Source organism: Salminus brasiliensis, chromosome 18 (genome assembly GCF_030463535.1).
Source record: "Salminus brasiliensis chromosome 18, fSalBra1.hap2, whole genome shotgun sequence".
NCBI classification, from domain to species: domain Eukaryota; kingdom Metazoa; phylum Chordata; class Actinopteri; order Characiformes; family Bryconidae; genus Salminus; species Salminus brasiliensis.
In genome coordinates, this window is record NC_132895.1 from 10588598 (window position 1) to 10603615 (window position 15018).

Consider the following 15018-nt stretch of genomic DNA (forward strand, 5'->3'; position numbering starts at 1 on the left):
CCGACACACTGTCCTTGGCGGATCCACCATGATTTAAAGGGCTAAAATATGATATAAGGGGTTTTCCTTTTACTGGAAAAGTGCTGTTTTGGAGATGCAGGGTTTTTACATACAGAACAGTGAGAGATAAAGAATAAGGAAGGAAAACCAAAAGTATGAGTTTTTCTTTCTACATGTAGCACCAAGGTGGAGAGGAGGAACGAATCTACCAGTACCCTGGAGATATTCTACAATTCCCACAATGCCATGCAAATCTAAATCTAACTTGCTAACTGCTTATAGCTTATAGTTAACTACTTATGGCACCATGTGGATGCTTTGTCTGTTGCAAAGTTCTACATGCACAAAGCTGTGACGTCCGTACCCTGACCTCTCAGTACGAATGCACATTCTGTTACACTCCTATTGGTCCTGGTGATGCATTATCCCATTTCTACAGTGCACGTTGTCTAGTGTATGCATTGCGATATTACAAACACCCTTCGGTCATCATAATAGTAGTAGTATAATAATGATTACTATTATAATGTTAAAAATTGTCTGTCTCTGTCTCTCTATCTTTCTCTCCCTCTCTCTCTCTACCCCCCCATTCAGAGATGGTTCACAGGAAAAGGACAAGCCGGTCTCGTCAACCATCGTGTCGTCAGTGCAAACCAAAATCACTCAGGTATGCTGCTAAATCTAGCTGAGTTTGGCAGTCTGTTGGTTAGCAGCACCATTCAGAGATGAGCAGCTCTCGCGCCTGTGTAGATCACAAATGTTTATTACAGTTTATCAAAACTCTCCAGCAACATTTCTGTACTTCAGTCACTGTCGATTATGTTGTATGTCACTCTCACTCAAGTGAAGCTGACAGAATATTAAGCGTCAGTGTATGCGCCGCCTGCCTCTTGATCCTGTCCCTGCGTTTGTGTGTGTGTGCTATGTTTGTGTGTGTGATGTCTGTCTTTGTAAGAGGGTATCATTCCAGCAGGCTGATAGACAGCCTGTCACTGTAGACAGCTTTTTCCTGATCTCTGGCCTTTTCTGTGTTGTATATGAAAAGGTGTGTGTGTGTGTGTGTGTGTGTGTGTGTGTGTGTGTGTGTGTGTGTGTGTGTGTGTGGATTTATCTGTTTCTCTTCCTCTAGCACTCTGAGTGTGTGTGTGGAGTGAGTGTACCAGATCCTATACCAAGGGATGAATAACGTATGTTGTTATGCAACACGTCCGTCTGTAAATTACACTGCCGGATGATGAGCCATCTCTGTCCATTACTCAGCTGCCAATCATGCCACTCATCACCAACTGATCTCTTCATGGGAGAGAATTAGTTCCTCTAAAGAGTGCATTATTTCGTCTGTACTGATGTCCTGCTCTTGACGTAGTGTCCGTGCCTCTGGAGCTGTTTGCAACTACTGTCCACCCTCGCTCCAAATCGATGCCGACTCCTCTGAACCCTGGCAGGTCCTTCCTGCAGTCAGAGTCTGAAGGGAAGCTTATTATTAAAACTAACAGCTGCTGCCGGAACACACACAACCACCACTCAACTGGACAAATAACTACCCGCTCTGGAACTCCAGAGGAACCAGCTTGCTGTAGCAGATGTGCTTGCGTGTGTTGGACCCTAGAACACACCAAGTTCCATTATTCTATCAAAGCTAGTTCCTCTAAAAAATACTACTAATAATAATAATTTTAAAAATCTTAAGTCATCAAAATGAGCGTCTCTGCTATTTTAGTGTTCATAATCCAGATCAGAATCCATGCTAACTTTCCAAAATCAAAGCTATCAGCGCTCGTACAAACGTCTTCCCTCAAGTATTCCCTCTGTGTGGACATGTGCTCTTGCTGCGTACCATTCTGATGGAAGCGTGAGGAGCAGTCAGTCTGGCTGCAGGTAAAGGGTAAAGAGCTCAGTCCCTGTAGAGAACCTGTTAAGATGGACAAGGGCGAGTGTTTAGGCTTGTAGGGTCATGGTCCAGTTTTAAGGGGGTGGGGTTCTTTAGTTTTCTGAATATCTGATATTTGTGCATGATATATGCACAGTGTACACTTCAGGTATATTCATGTTATTAAATTCAGTCCAGTTTAGAGAAGAGGTATTAATAGATGTATAACTAGTATAGAGAAATGTAGCCTAGTGGTTTGGGCTCAGAGTGGCTCAGCGGTCCAATGCGCTGCCACTGTAACCTAGGGGACGAGAGTTCGACTCCAGAGTCATGCTGCTTTGCCATCAGCAGCCAGAGTCAGAGAGAGCACAGAGTCATGCTCTCTTCCTCTGGTGAAGCTGGGGACCCAGTGCTGCCTGGTGATGCCGCATCAGCGAAAATCAGTGAAAAGAGGCAGTGGCTGGCTTCACAGGTATCAGAAAAGACATTTTTGCTCTTAGTGTCTGGGAGCATTGCTAGTGCTAGAGGGAGCTACGGTCGGGTGTGTTAATTGGCAGTACCAAGTTAAACAGAGAAAATAGAAAACATTCAACCAAAAAAATTTGTAAAACATCCTAGTGGTTTGATGTCAAATGCTGGATCGTAGAGAATCTTAGACACAGATGGCTTTACAGTGGTGGTGATGGGAACCAGGGATCACAAATAAATAATATTTTCTTTAAAGACATTAAATTTTGTTACATTTATGGCATTTAGCAGGTGCTCTTATCCAGAGCGACTTACAAAAGTGCTTAATCATTCACTCAGAATACCCAAAGCTATTATCCGTAGACCCCGAATTCAAGCCGCTGCACCCAATAACCCTAATGCAACATTTTGCAAGTGTTACACAATACCTAGAACCAAGCATTACTAACCAAAGAAACTAGTGAACCTACATGCATCTTCTGAGTTTTTGTAATGCTCATAAAAGTAAAATGTGTGTAAATTTGAAATAAATACATGCTTCCCTTGGGGGCTGTTTTGCCTTACAATGGCCTGAATGTTCCTCTCTGCCATGAATGCATTTTAATAAATACATTTTGTGCCAAGATTTTCTCAGCATTATCTTATATTATCATTACACAGTGTGTTCAGAACTGTTGTGTGTTTATAAGGGAGCTTTTAAAGTCGTTTAAAACTTTAGACATCTGGTTCTGGCCCCCACTACTGTGAACAGTTAGGACAAGGTGGAAGGAGTAGTAAAACAGTAGATGAATCTCAGCTCGCTGAGAAAGCTTTAGAACAGGGAGGGTTGTGTTAAACTGTCAGGTCAGTAGTAAGTCTATGGTGGTTCCGACACGCTGATTAATGGTTATAGAGGCTGATAAACTGCATATGGCTGCTGTCAGTAACTGTAAACCTGCACAGTGTACCAAATTATACGGTAGATGTTTTATGATAAATTGGCCAATGGGTCAGAACAGATCCCTCAGATCCCTCAGGTCCTTCTAGGGCTGCAGGACAATCGTATTGATTTCTAGGAACTAAAAATACATCATTTTTATTAAATATATGATCATGCTGCTCGTTCTCCTTCAACTCTGCGGGTGTTTTAGTAATGATGCTTTTTCTTCCTTAGGTTTTGGTTGGAAGCAAAACATGAATAACATTTTTAAATGCCCAAATCGTCCAATTAGTATTTTCCCTGTGGTTTTAGGCAGGAGGAGCCAAACAAGCTCTCGTATTTGTTAGAACTCTACAGAAGGTTTTTGTTAGATTAACTACCACTACGTTTAGCGTGTGAGGGTGGAATTAACCAATCATGTTTTGATTAATGACGAGTGAGCCCAATTTTACAAAACAGTCACTCACACTTGGCCTAAAGAAAATCACCATAAAAATGCCACATACTCTGGACAAAAGTATTTGGACACCTCCGCGTTGAACTTTTAACCCCAAGTGAGCAAGCCAAAGCAACACTGCCAAGTCAAAACTCACTCAAAGCTGGAGGAAGAAACGTTGAGAGAAATGATGAGGTTTCAGAATCAGATTTATTGGCCAAGAGTGTATCTCGCAGTAGTAGAGGTAGTAGTAAACATCTCAACAATTAGATGAGATTAGATGCTGTCTTTAAACACTGACTGAAGACCCATCTTTTCCGAGAGTACCTGGGCAAAGTGTAGTGTTGAATATTGTGGTCTCCATATTGACTTTGGTATTTAGTAGCATCTAAGCTTAGAGGGATCTTTTGGTATTTTCTGAGTAAACAGTGAAGCACTCTTGTAAGTCACTCTGGAGAAGAGCATCTGCTAAATGCCTTAAATATAAATGTAGATGAGAGAAGATAGTAGTTAGAGTCCATGTTATTTAAAAAAATCCAACAAACTATTACCGAACTTCTGGAATCCCGCTTTAACATGCGTTTATAATTGAATGTCTAATATGCTTAATATGGCTAATATGCTTAATATGGCTAATAGGCTTAATATGGATAAGAATGACTCATCTAAGTATGTCCTGATTAAGTCATCTTCAGTTTCTAAATTCAGGGTTTCTCAGGCCGTTCCTTTGTGGCCCAGCAGACAGCATACTTTCTTTGCTGTGACCCCAGTACACCTGTATCAGGTGTTCAGAGTGTGTAATTGTGGGGTTCAGGTGTGGTGGGAGCTGGGAGATTGGGTTGAAATACATCAGTTTAGGGATTTAAAAGCAGCCTGGTGAGTGGGCCGAACATGCTGGGCTGCAGCAGCGTGCGCCTCGCGTTTACGTTATGTGCAGCGGCCCTCAGCACACAGGGGATTTTATGAACTTTAAAATTGTCCATTAGCCAGACGTGCCGTGTGTGTGTGTGTGTATGTGTGTGTGTCTTCTGTTGTGGTGTTATGGACTCCCCCACCCCCCCCTCTTTTCACACTCCTTCGCGCACTGATATTGAGTGGACTTTTTTATGATTCATTTAGGCTTATTTTGCATGGATGGAGTGCAGCGTGTGGCAGGTGACTGATGGTTTGATTAGAGGGAGTTTATGGGCGCGTGTGGGACATGCCCCAGCAGGTTATTAATTTGTCATTAGTTTACGCAGTGCAGACCAGAGGATAGAGTAAGAGAGTAAGAGCCAGCGGAAGGCGGGGGGTAAGTTTCTGTGTGTGTGTGTGTGTGTGTGTGTGTGTGTGTGTGTGTGTGTGTGTGCGCGTGTGCATAAGAGAAGTGAGGGCGAAGGAGAGTTTTTCAGTGGCAATAGAGTGCCCCGTCCCCTGTTATACAGCAGCAAGATGGACAGGACTCTACATTACCTCCATGTTCACTCTCTCTCTCTCTTTCACGAGCAGTTTGAGCTCAGGTCAGAACACATTACACACACATCGTGGCGTTCTGAAGCAGGACAGAAATGTTCCTCACATAACCTCGTTCACAAGTGTTTGAGTCACGGATAAAAGATGGATCAAATGGATTTTTCTCAGCACCATAAATTTAAATTGTACTTGAACCGTAACCACTCATGTTTGAGTGCAGTATTTGCAAATCAGAGATGAGTCTAGCTGCTTATATTGTGAGAGGATCGGAAAATATAGTAATGCCTTTTGTAGGAACGTGGTTATGGAGTGAAATTGGGCATAAACTACATGATTTCTTATGAAGGACTCTGCAAAGATTCACAGAACTTTCCAGTTACCCCAGGCGTAATCAGCCTGTGTCCGAAATCTTCGTTTGACTAGTCTGCACATCTTTAAGTAGCACTTAGATGTTGTTTAAATGACTTGAGAGAAGTATAGGAGGGGGCGGGATTTGCAGTGGAAAGATTTGGGTGCCAATTGACTTGAACTGTTTTTCATTGGCAGCCTTGTAGCTTCAGTGCTGAACTCAAGAAACACCAAGCATGCTTAGGTTGACCAGCTATATCTAGGCTAAGAGGAAGCTGTGCTTAATTGTTTTGACCATATTCATGTATCTGTGTTGCTGACCACGTCCCACTGCATAATACTGTATATAGTGGGAAGCCTTATTCTTCAACAAAAAACATGAAAGTGGAAAGCTACTTCAGCAATAACATTAATATATGTTCTCTAGATGCAAATACACTGCTACTGTATGTTTGATTAAGTTGGAGAGCAGCATTCGATTAAAAGAACATCTTGCCAACTGTTAAGTATGAGCATGCTGTGGGATTGTGTGATCCAGGGAACATTGCAGGGGTACATGGAAGAACGTAGCTAAGGACGCCCAAGATCCACCATAAACAAGAAGCAGTTTGCAGAAAGAATTGATGAACATCCTCAAACTAAAATTAAAAGAATGAAAAATAAATAAAAATAAAGACTGCTGGCTTTTCCAAGCTTAAAGCTTTGGAACGTCCTTAGCGGTTTCCTGAAATTCAGTGGGTAGATAGATCTCAAAGATGCTAGATGTTCCAAGAAAGTTGCAGAAAATGTTCAAATCAAGAATGAAAAGAATCCCTGCTGGCTTCAAAAAGCGAGCTTTTTTTCACAGTTACTAATTTGGACAAAGAGTGATGAACGACCACATCTGCGTTTGTTTGCAGTCTTTACTGCATCAAGCAGCAGCAGTGCCTTCTCTAACGTGTGAAGGATTCCTCCATCCTCTGACCATCTCAAGCTGGGCTGGCCAGCGCTGTGACCAGCTGTGCTTCTGTAATGCAGTGTAATCACAGTAAAGATTTCCTCAGCTCATTGCAGTAATCTGCTCTGGTCAGTCTTGATGATGGACTGTAGCGCGGGGAGTCCTTTATCCGAGCTTAGCGTTGTCGTGTTAATGCATGGGATCAAGGTGCTGTGATTGCGGCTCTCCATCACCAGCCATAGGCTTTTAGCTCACTGATGCATTACACACCTCCTCGCGTGAAGCCGGCTGCTGTTGATTTGTGTTGGTTTTGTTTGAGGCGTCTCTCTCTCTCTCTCTCTCTCTCTCTCACTCGTGCGCTCATATCCTCACTCTCCTTGCGTATATCGGAGGCCTTTTCTGTCTTAATTGTTTGGCAACAGCCAACTATGCAACAAATTTGCCATGCAGTCAGTAGCCAAGGGACATTCTTGCTTGTCCGCAGAGCGTCCACGCCAGGCGGTATTAGCTCTTGGACGCGAGTCAGATGTTTATCGTGCCTTCTCTCGCATGGCTGCTGCACTGATTGCCTGTGAGTGCTGTGGGGCTGATGGGACACAGTTAGGGCATTTACAGGGACGTAACGAGTGGGAGGGGGGGTTGACTAGCAACCCACGCTGAAGTTGTGGCTCCCCGTGGACCCACTTTTCTGCTGTTTGTTTTGTCTTTCTTTTTTCCCCCTCCATATGAGCCACTGTTCTGCCTGCTCTTACATTTTCACTTAGAGCCCTCCAGATCCAGAGTCCCTTAATGCTGAGTATTGGTCAATAATGATCAAATGCGATTGTGATCATGGATTTGGTAAAGGTGGGCTGATTGATAGATATCGGAAAGATAAATAGTACTGATGAATACTGAATACTGAAAATCAGAACAGTGTGCTGCACTTCGTCCAATCAAAACTAGACTACTTACACTGTTTGTAATAACCCATGCAAATTCATCACAATACAATAAAATATTGCTATATTGCCCACCCCTACTTCCCCCAGTTTTTACATGTAAACTCTTAATCGGTATTGCAATACTGTAAAATAGCTCAGACACTGCCTGACTCTAAACTGTTCTGCTGCCTTCTGAGAAGCTCCTCACTGCTGTGGCCCGGGAAAATGTCCATTAATGGTGGCTGGAGGACATCAGAGGGCGCTCTGGAACTGGATTGGGCTTAAAACAGCCAATACCAGATCTATTAAAATATGCCTCGATCGGCCGTGATGCTGATCAACTGGTTTTACTGCAACTTTTGCTGCAGTGCTTGGGTTTACTGTCTGGTTCCACTGCCCTCTCCCGCAGTACGCTCATATTCAGCCGCCTCCTCACTGCCTTTTCCATGCGTGCAGGCGAGTCTGAGAGAGTATGAGAGGGAGTTTGCATTTGCTCACTTTTTTATTTGTTTGTTTTATGCTTATTTCTGGTTAGAGCTTATCAGAAATTCTCTCGATCAATATCTCAGCATCCAGCAGTCCAGAGGCAATAGCTTAACTCTGAGAAGCGACCAGGCTAAGCTCAGCTCCTATGACAACTGTGCAGTCGGTCCGCCCGCACTGAGAGATTGAATATCTTACCAATTTGATGTGTAATCTCCAGGTTGGACTGTTTTCAAGCTGCGAGCGGCAGGACTAATGAGTGTCGGCCGCCGGCAAGCCAGTGAAAAGTGTTGGAGGTTCCTCTCTCATAAATAGGCAAGGGTTGCATTAAGCTGTCACTGGCCAAACAACACCTATCAGCTTGCAAGAGAAGGAGAAATTTTGTGGTGTGTGTGTGTGTGTGTGTGTGTGTGTGTGTGTGTGTGTGTGTGTGTGTGTGTGTGTGTGTGTGTGTGTGAGGTGTGGCAGTATACTAGGGCTGCTAACTACTAATCCACCTCAATCATCTATAAAGTCAATAATTAGAAAAGCATGCTGGCAGCCAATGTTGTTATTGATTGGTTGGCTTGAGGTCTTGAGTGTTTTGCACTGCCCATTTACTTTACTTGACTGAAAGAAGGGAAAAGCATGGTGCAGAGTCTATAGTATAGGGTGTAGATGACCCAAAATGTCATAAAACTTGGCTTTAACATAGTCTAAGACTGTGCAGCACAACCACACAGCTGTTCTGCACGAGCATCCTTAATAAAGTGGTCTGCAGCTACAGCAGAAGCTCAGCATGCTGATTTTCATAAGTTGAGACTTGCGCAAGGATTCTTTGATGGCGAGTTAAAATCAGCGGTCTTTGAACGTTTAAAGAGCCTTGCTCCACGGTGGCCGATGACTTGCCTCTATGACTAAAGATAGACTTCAACAGGATTCTGCCAGTGTCCTAAAATTTGGTTCAAGTTCTTCTAATGTGACTCCTGCTGTGAGACTTGTCTAAAAACGACCAATAGGTAGAAGCATGGAATAACTGACCACAGTGTGGAGAATGGAAATTCTATGTCCTCTATTTGCTCCCGACCATGAAACAGACTGTTCTCTTCTTTATTGCTGTTATTATATATGGTTTTTTTTTCAGGTAATATAGGCACAATAGAATGTAGTCAATATTTTTCACATCATAGATCGATCGCTAGAAAAGCGCATGACTGGATTCACACAGTAAGGATGTAATGATATAGACTGAAGAGTGAATGTTTGAAAAGGTGTTAAAAAAATTTTTAAAAAAAGGTGCAAAAGTAGTAATGTTTTATATTTTGATAAATAAATAATTACCTGTAATGTTAAATTAATAGCTGCACTTTTTCCTTTCCTGATTTAATAAATTAATTGAGAGTGCGCCGTGCGGATTAATCGTGAGCGCGCTGGCCAGATTAATCGAGAGTGCGCCATGCGGATTAATCAAGCATGTACCTGACAGATCATTGTGATTAATTGAGAACGTACTGGATCGATTATTCGGGAGCATACTGGACAAATTGTATCATTTTAACAACAACTGATCTGATTAATTGATTACTCGGGAGCATAATGGACTGATTAATCGGGATCAGATTAATCGAGAACATACTGGACTGATCTCATTGATTAATCATAAGTATATCTGACAGATAAATATCATACTGAACAGAGTAATTGACTAATGTAGGGCAAACTGAACTGATTAATCCATTTATGTTGAGCATACAGGACTGAGATCATACTGCCAGTAAGTAAGACGCAGCACTTGGTTGAAGCATAAGTAACAATTCTCTCTCTAGTGTCTGTGTGGGGTCAAGTGTATAAGCAATCCTGTCTCCAGGGCACATCACCAGTTATTCATGTATTATATATAGCATGCTGCCTGTCCTGGTATTGCCTCATATAATAATGGTATGCCGATGTGTGTCCGCTAGCCGGAACTGGCGTGAATGCATATGCTGCATACATGAATATAATAGATAAGTAGTGAATAATCAAGTAGTGAAGTCATCGCCTGAGTGCTGCTATGAAGGATTGAAGGAACAGCTGTGCTGCCCTATGGCCCAGAGTATGTATGCAAAGGCTGGATTTAGACTGGGTGGTCTGCAGGCTGGGGGAAGGTCATGAGAGTCCGGTCTTGACCCGATGAAAGAGCCTCAATGCTATGTTCCTCTCTCAGCCATAACACCCCCCCCCCTCCCCCCAGCTGCATGGAGAGTTAGGCATTATCATACACATTCCACGTCTGAATCCCATACATGCATCTTTGGGAATATTTTTAGTGTACGCTGTCAGTCAAAAGTTTAAGAGGGTTTAGCCCTGCAAAATCTTTCAGTCCAAACAGGCATGATAACTTGACATATTAAGGTCTAGCCAGATTTATTTTGAGGGGGGAAAGTGTAAATATGTGTGACATTTGGGACGATGCTGCCTTGGGAATAACACCTAAGGTCTGTTTCATACAGACTACCCCTGCCATGAGCTCAGCTTGAGTGATACCATAGAGTGACTGCTGTAGTTCTGGCCTTTCACGCTGTGTTTGTGCTGCAAAACAGCACAGCTCAGTTACAGTATGTGCCCAAATATTTGTGGACATCCCTTCTAATGAATGCATTCAGCTACTTTAGGTTTGCGGACACAGATGTGCAGTTCACACACAGCTTGTTTAGTCCCTGTCGAGACATTCTGACAATGGAATAGGACTCTCTGGAGCAGATGAACATCAACCTTTAGGCGCCATGCCTAATGCCAGGCGTGGGGTAGAGGGGTATAAAGCCCACCAGCATTGAGCTGGGGAGCAGTGTTTTCTGGAATAATGGATGATGCTCCATCCAATACTTAGATAACTTTGATATTTTATAATTATAAATTAGGCAGGCGTTTTAAGTCTGATCTTGCATGGTTCAAGCCTACATGCCTGTATACCATGTTTTTATAGTCAAGCAGTAAATTTATGCTCAAAACATGGTCAGATTTTGTACAGATATTCAACTTACAGACTTGTATGTCTGACATATGTCATAAATGTAGACATATTTAAGTAGCCTAGAATCTTCTGAAAATTATATGTGCTTGTGTGACTCTAAATTCTTGCTGTTTTTAGTCAAATAAAAAATTGGCATAGCAGTCTAAGGATTAAGAGAAAGGCAAAAACGGTATTGGATTGCAATGGGTGTCGGCCTGTACTCAGGTTTGCAGTACCGGGATCTGTATCTGATATGGAAAAAGTGGTGTCATGTCACCAGTTGGTGCAGCGTAGTGGGTAACAAACAAGCACATCCCACTATAATGAGCGAGGATCCTTTAGCAAGACTCCTAGTGCTGCGTGTGTTGGCAGCAGTGACATCAATGTAAATGCATCAGGATGCTTGTGAATGTAAGTGTGACCTTCTGTGAGGAACAGCGATCATGTATGGAAATGGTGAAAAATGTCATGGAAATGTATTCTCTGAAAACAGTGAGAACCCTGAAGCAACAGCTAAAGCTGTTCAGATGTTTATATTATTAAATGCTTTGTTTGTTTCTTCCCATTAAATCCAAGTCATTTGGCACTGTGGAACTGACAGGCATATTTGACACTTCACAGTTGACAACTAACACTTTTTAATTGGTTTAATTTTCATGAATATTAATTGATCTGACCTTATTTGAGTCTAATGCCAGTTATCACAATTCCCAACAGTCTTGTTGGAAAAAGGTGGAGGTCACAGATTTCATATCCAGCAAGTTTTGCTCTTTAGGACGTGGGAGACTGATTGCATGAAGTGTTGCACAGTATATCGTCGATGTCCAATGAAATGATTTACACAGTTTACAGAAGCAGCTACGGGGTTTAAACCATGGAGGAAACTAAAAATGGTCAAAAATGTAGATGCATGTTTTTAATTGGACAGCAGCGATATTCAATTAGTAAACAAATTTACTGTAATGAAATATTAAAAATTATTTTATGTTAAAAGCTGTTAAGAGTTCTTTAATTCTAAAGTACAAAAAAAAAATCTCTCTCATTCTGCTCCCTTTTTTTTTTCCCCTTAAAGGACCTGATGGCTAAGGTGCGGGCAATGCTGGCCGCTTCCAAGGGTCTGCAGCCCAACCCGTCCTGAGCGAGGAGCAGAAGAGAACAGATGCTGGAGCTGCTAACTTTAACAGCCCTGCTGTGAACTGGGCCAGTCAGCTTTCAGGAGCACCTACTCTGCTTGAGGGACACGGGGCTGGACTGCGGTGCTTTTATCCCTTTATGTATGTCGTTTCGGATCTTATGTTACCAAGTAGGTTGTTTTTTTTGGGGGTGGGTTGTTTGTTTGTTTGTTTGTTTGTTTTTGTTTTTTTGCAAACCAGATGAACGTCGAACACGGAAAGTAACTTCACCAGTTGCTGGAGTCCGTGCAGAAGCCCAAACAGGTGTACAACGAGCCAGGCAGCAGACTGCAGGATTATCCATCCTTCTGCTCCAAAAGACTGTTTGGTTTTTGTTTTTTGTTTATTATTTTTTTTCTTTTACTTTCTTTTGTGCCAGAAGGTGCCACCATAAAGAAATCTCAGACATGAAATAATTTATTAAGCATTGTGTATTAGATAAAAAAAAATCCAACTTTCACCCAAACTGATGACGGCGCTCCCTCTCCACGTGATAATGCTTCAGCCAGAGGGGCAGTGTTATATCCTTCTGTGAAGGATAATGTCCATTTTCTCTCTCTCTCTCTCTCCCCCCCCCCATCCCAGCTCTCCCTTCCAGCCAGGTTTGTTCTCACATCTCCGTCTGTTATTTAGTTTAAAATAATGTGGCCTTCATGTTCTAAGTTTGTACAGGGTTTACTTTGCATCTGCTTTGTAAAACACTGAACAGTAATAAAATCTGAATGATGAACTGCACGTGTCGCCAGACTCCCTGCGCTGCGGAAGCTTCCGGTTTTGGGTTTCATCTGCTTTCCTTGCCCTTCCATTTGCTTTTCATTTCCTGCACCTGTGAAATCTGACTTCTGAACGGTCCTTTTGCATGCGTCACCTCGGCCTATTTTCTGCAGGCCGTTTGTGTCTGTTCTGTGTCTTGCTGAGAGAAGCAGAGGCTCGTGTCCTTCAGCGTTCAGCGAGGAAGACTATGAATAGAACTTTCCTGGTTTGGGCTTTTTGTTGACTCTCCTGACAGCTTGGACCTGTGCGCAGTGCCTTGTGGAGTGTATCACACCCTCTGCTGGGATTCGGGAACAGACAGCATGAGATTCCCACGAGCCGTGTGCTTTTCCCAGGAGTGCAGATCACACCCACAAGGGGGCTCAGTTTAATCCACGCTCCACTTGGCCAGTTTTACTTTATTCCCTTATGGAGCTCTGTGGCTTTCTGTTTTCTGTACGCGGTTGAGCTGATGGAGTTACTCGATTCTGGTGTTTTTTGGCTGAGAAAGTTCTGCGGACTGCAGAAAAACAGCTTAGAATGAATTTGCTGTAATTCTGTTTGAAGCAAACAATGTTTATGGTCCATCTGGTTTACTTACAGAACAATGGGGCTTTGTGCAGAGCTGAAAGATATTTTCTTCACCAGGGGTTTTGCTGTGAGCAGTCCATCGCTCTTGCTCGCACACTCCCAGACTTGTGTGCGGCGATCTAATAAACGTTTAACCTCGGCGGTCTTTAGAAGGGATCCTTCATTTGTGTTATAAGAAATGGCCTTGTTTGTGAAATGGGCTTTATTTGTACTGTGATTGCAGGAAAACATGAGCGCGCATTGTGCATTTCTGCACTTCGAAAAGAATCTGAAGACTAGAACTTCTATTATACGGCCACATCTGAATGTCATTAATCCTCAGGACACGTTTATTTTGAATTCTCTGGATCGAACAGCAGAGTCTACAGAGTTCTTTGCTTCTCTTTTTTTTGTCCAGCCCGACAGCTGCAGCATGTTTGATAACACAAAAGAATGATGTGTCCAGCAGCGTTTTTGTTTGTGTACTTGTTACCAAGGAGAGACGGAGCGCCGTGGAGTTGCGAAGCTTTCAGTAGATGTAGGAAATCAATGAGGAGCAACTTCTCAAGGAGGGGACCCACACGTTACAAAGCTCTCTTTGTGGGGATTGAGCTAATGTGCAGTGCGCATGAGCGCCCGTGCTAAAGTGTGCGCCGCTATATTTCTCTCTAATCCCCCGAATTAATCGCTAATGACTTTAAGCCCATGTATTTACTAATTTCCGCGAGATAAACGGCTTTTACAAGAAGGAACAAATGACTTTGTCTGAGTGACTGATTGGATGGCACTGGTAAACAACTTTTTATTTTCCTGCATGTAAATTTTTTTTATTGCGCAACGGTTGTCGCAGGCAATTTCAAGGATAGGTGGGTAAATGGCTAATTAACTAATTGTGGCAATTAGGCGGAAGAGTTTCTAGATGGGCTTTAACCCAAGACAACATCCTCGAGAGGGCTGCCGGGAAGCTTGTGCATCATCGGTGCTGACCTGCTGTGATGGAGCTTTGCTTACAGGGCTAGTTTGAGGCTCCCTAGAGACCCAGGCATCCATAACCAGGCTCACCCGGATATCTGCTCAGCCGTATTGAACGGACGCCTAATTTTTGGGAAAGGCTTTGCTCAAGCTTCTGTCGTAATGCCTCTGATAGTCCTTGCAGTAATGAGAGTGCCTGACATTGCATTAACTCTGGGATTTATGTGCAATTAAAAGTGCCTCATAACATCTGCATTGATTCCATTCCAAGCAGCTGCCCGGCACACTAAACGTCATTGCCTCATGTCGGCCGGATGTTTGCCAGTAACGCGATGTGCCTGTACTGTACCGGGGGAGTCTCTCAGGAAAGTAATAGAGAAGAAGCAGTGAGAGCCAGGATTGCGATTGGTTCATTCCCTGGGCCTTGAAAGTCCCTCGGACTCCATCTGACAGCAGAGGAAAATGAAGCATTTGCTGGGACAGCCTCCAGTCATGGCTTTCTGTTTTCAACATCAGGGCTGATTTTGTCGAACGCCCCTATAAGGTGAATCATGGCTCGTTTGCCTCCATCTGCAACCCTCTCGTCTGAAGAAAAGCATCCATGCCCGCGGACGATGCACGCTGTTGACGCTACATGACCATACTCAGCCATAGGAAGACGAGGAGGCCTCAGAAGGTCTCAGGGTGGTTAAAGTGGGACGTGATTTGCTCTCTATTGTGGCGGTTCTCCGCCCTTTTCCTACA

At 43.2% G+C, this 15018-nt stretch overlaps 1 protein-coding gene across 1 annotated transcript in view; it reads left to right on the plus strand.

Annotated features, from left to right (window-relative positions):
• sfswap (splicing factor SWAP) overlaps positions 1 to 12709 on the plus strand; it is a 125048-nt gene extending 112339 nt beyond the window's left edge. Inside the window, exons 17-18 of the mRNA XM_072661297.1 lie at positions 595 to 667; positions 11880 to 12709. Of these exons, the coding sequence (XP_072517398.1) occupies positions 595 to 667; positions 11880 to 11945 (139 nt within the window). The 3' untranslated portion in view covers positions 11946 to 12709. The remainder of the gene's footprint in view (positions 1 to 594; positions 668 to 11879) is intronic.
• The last annotated feature ends 2309 nt before the right edge of the window (positions 12710 to 15018 follow it).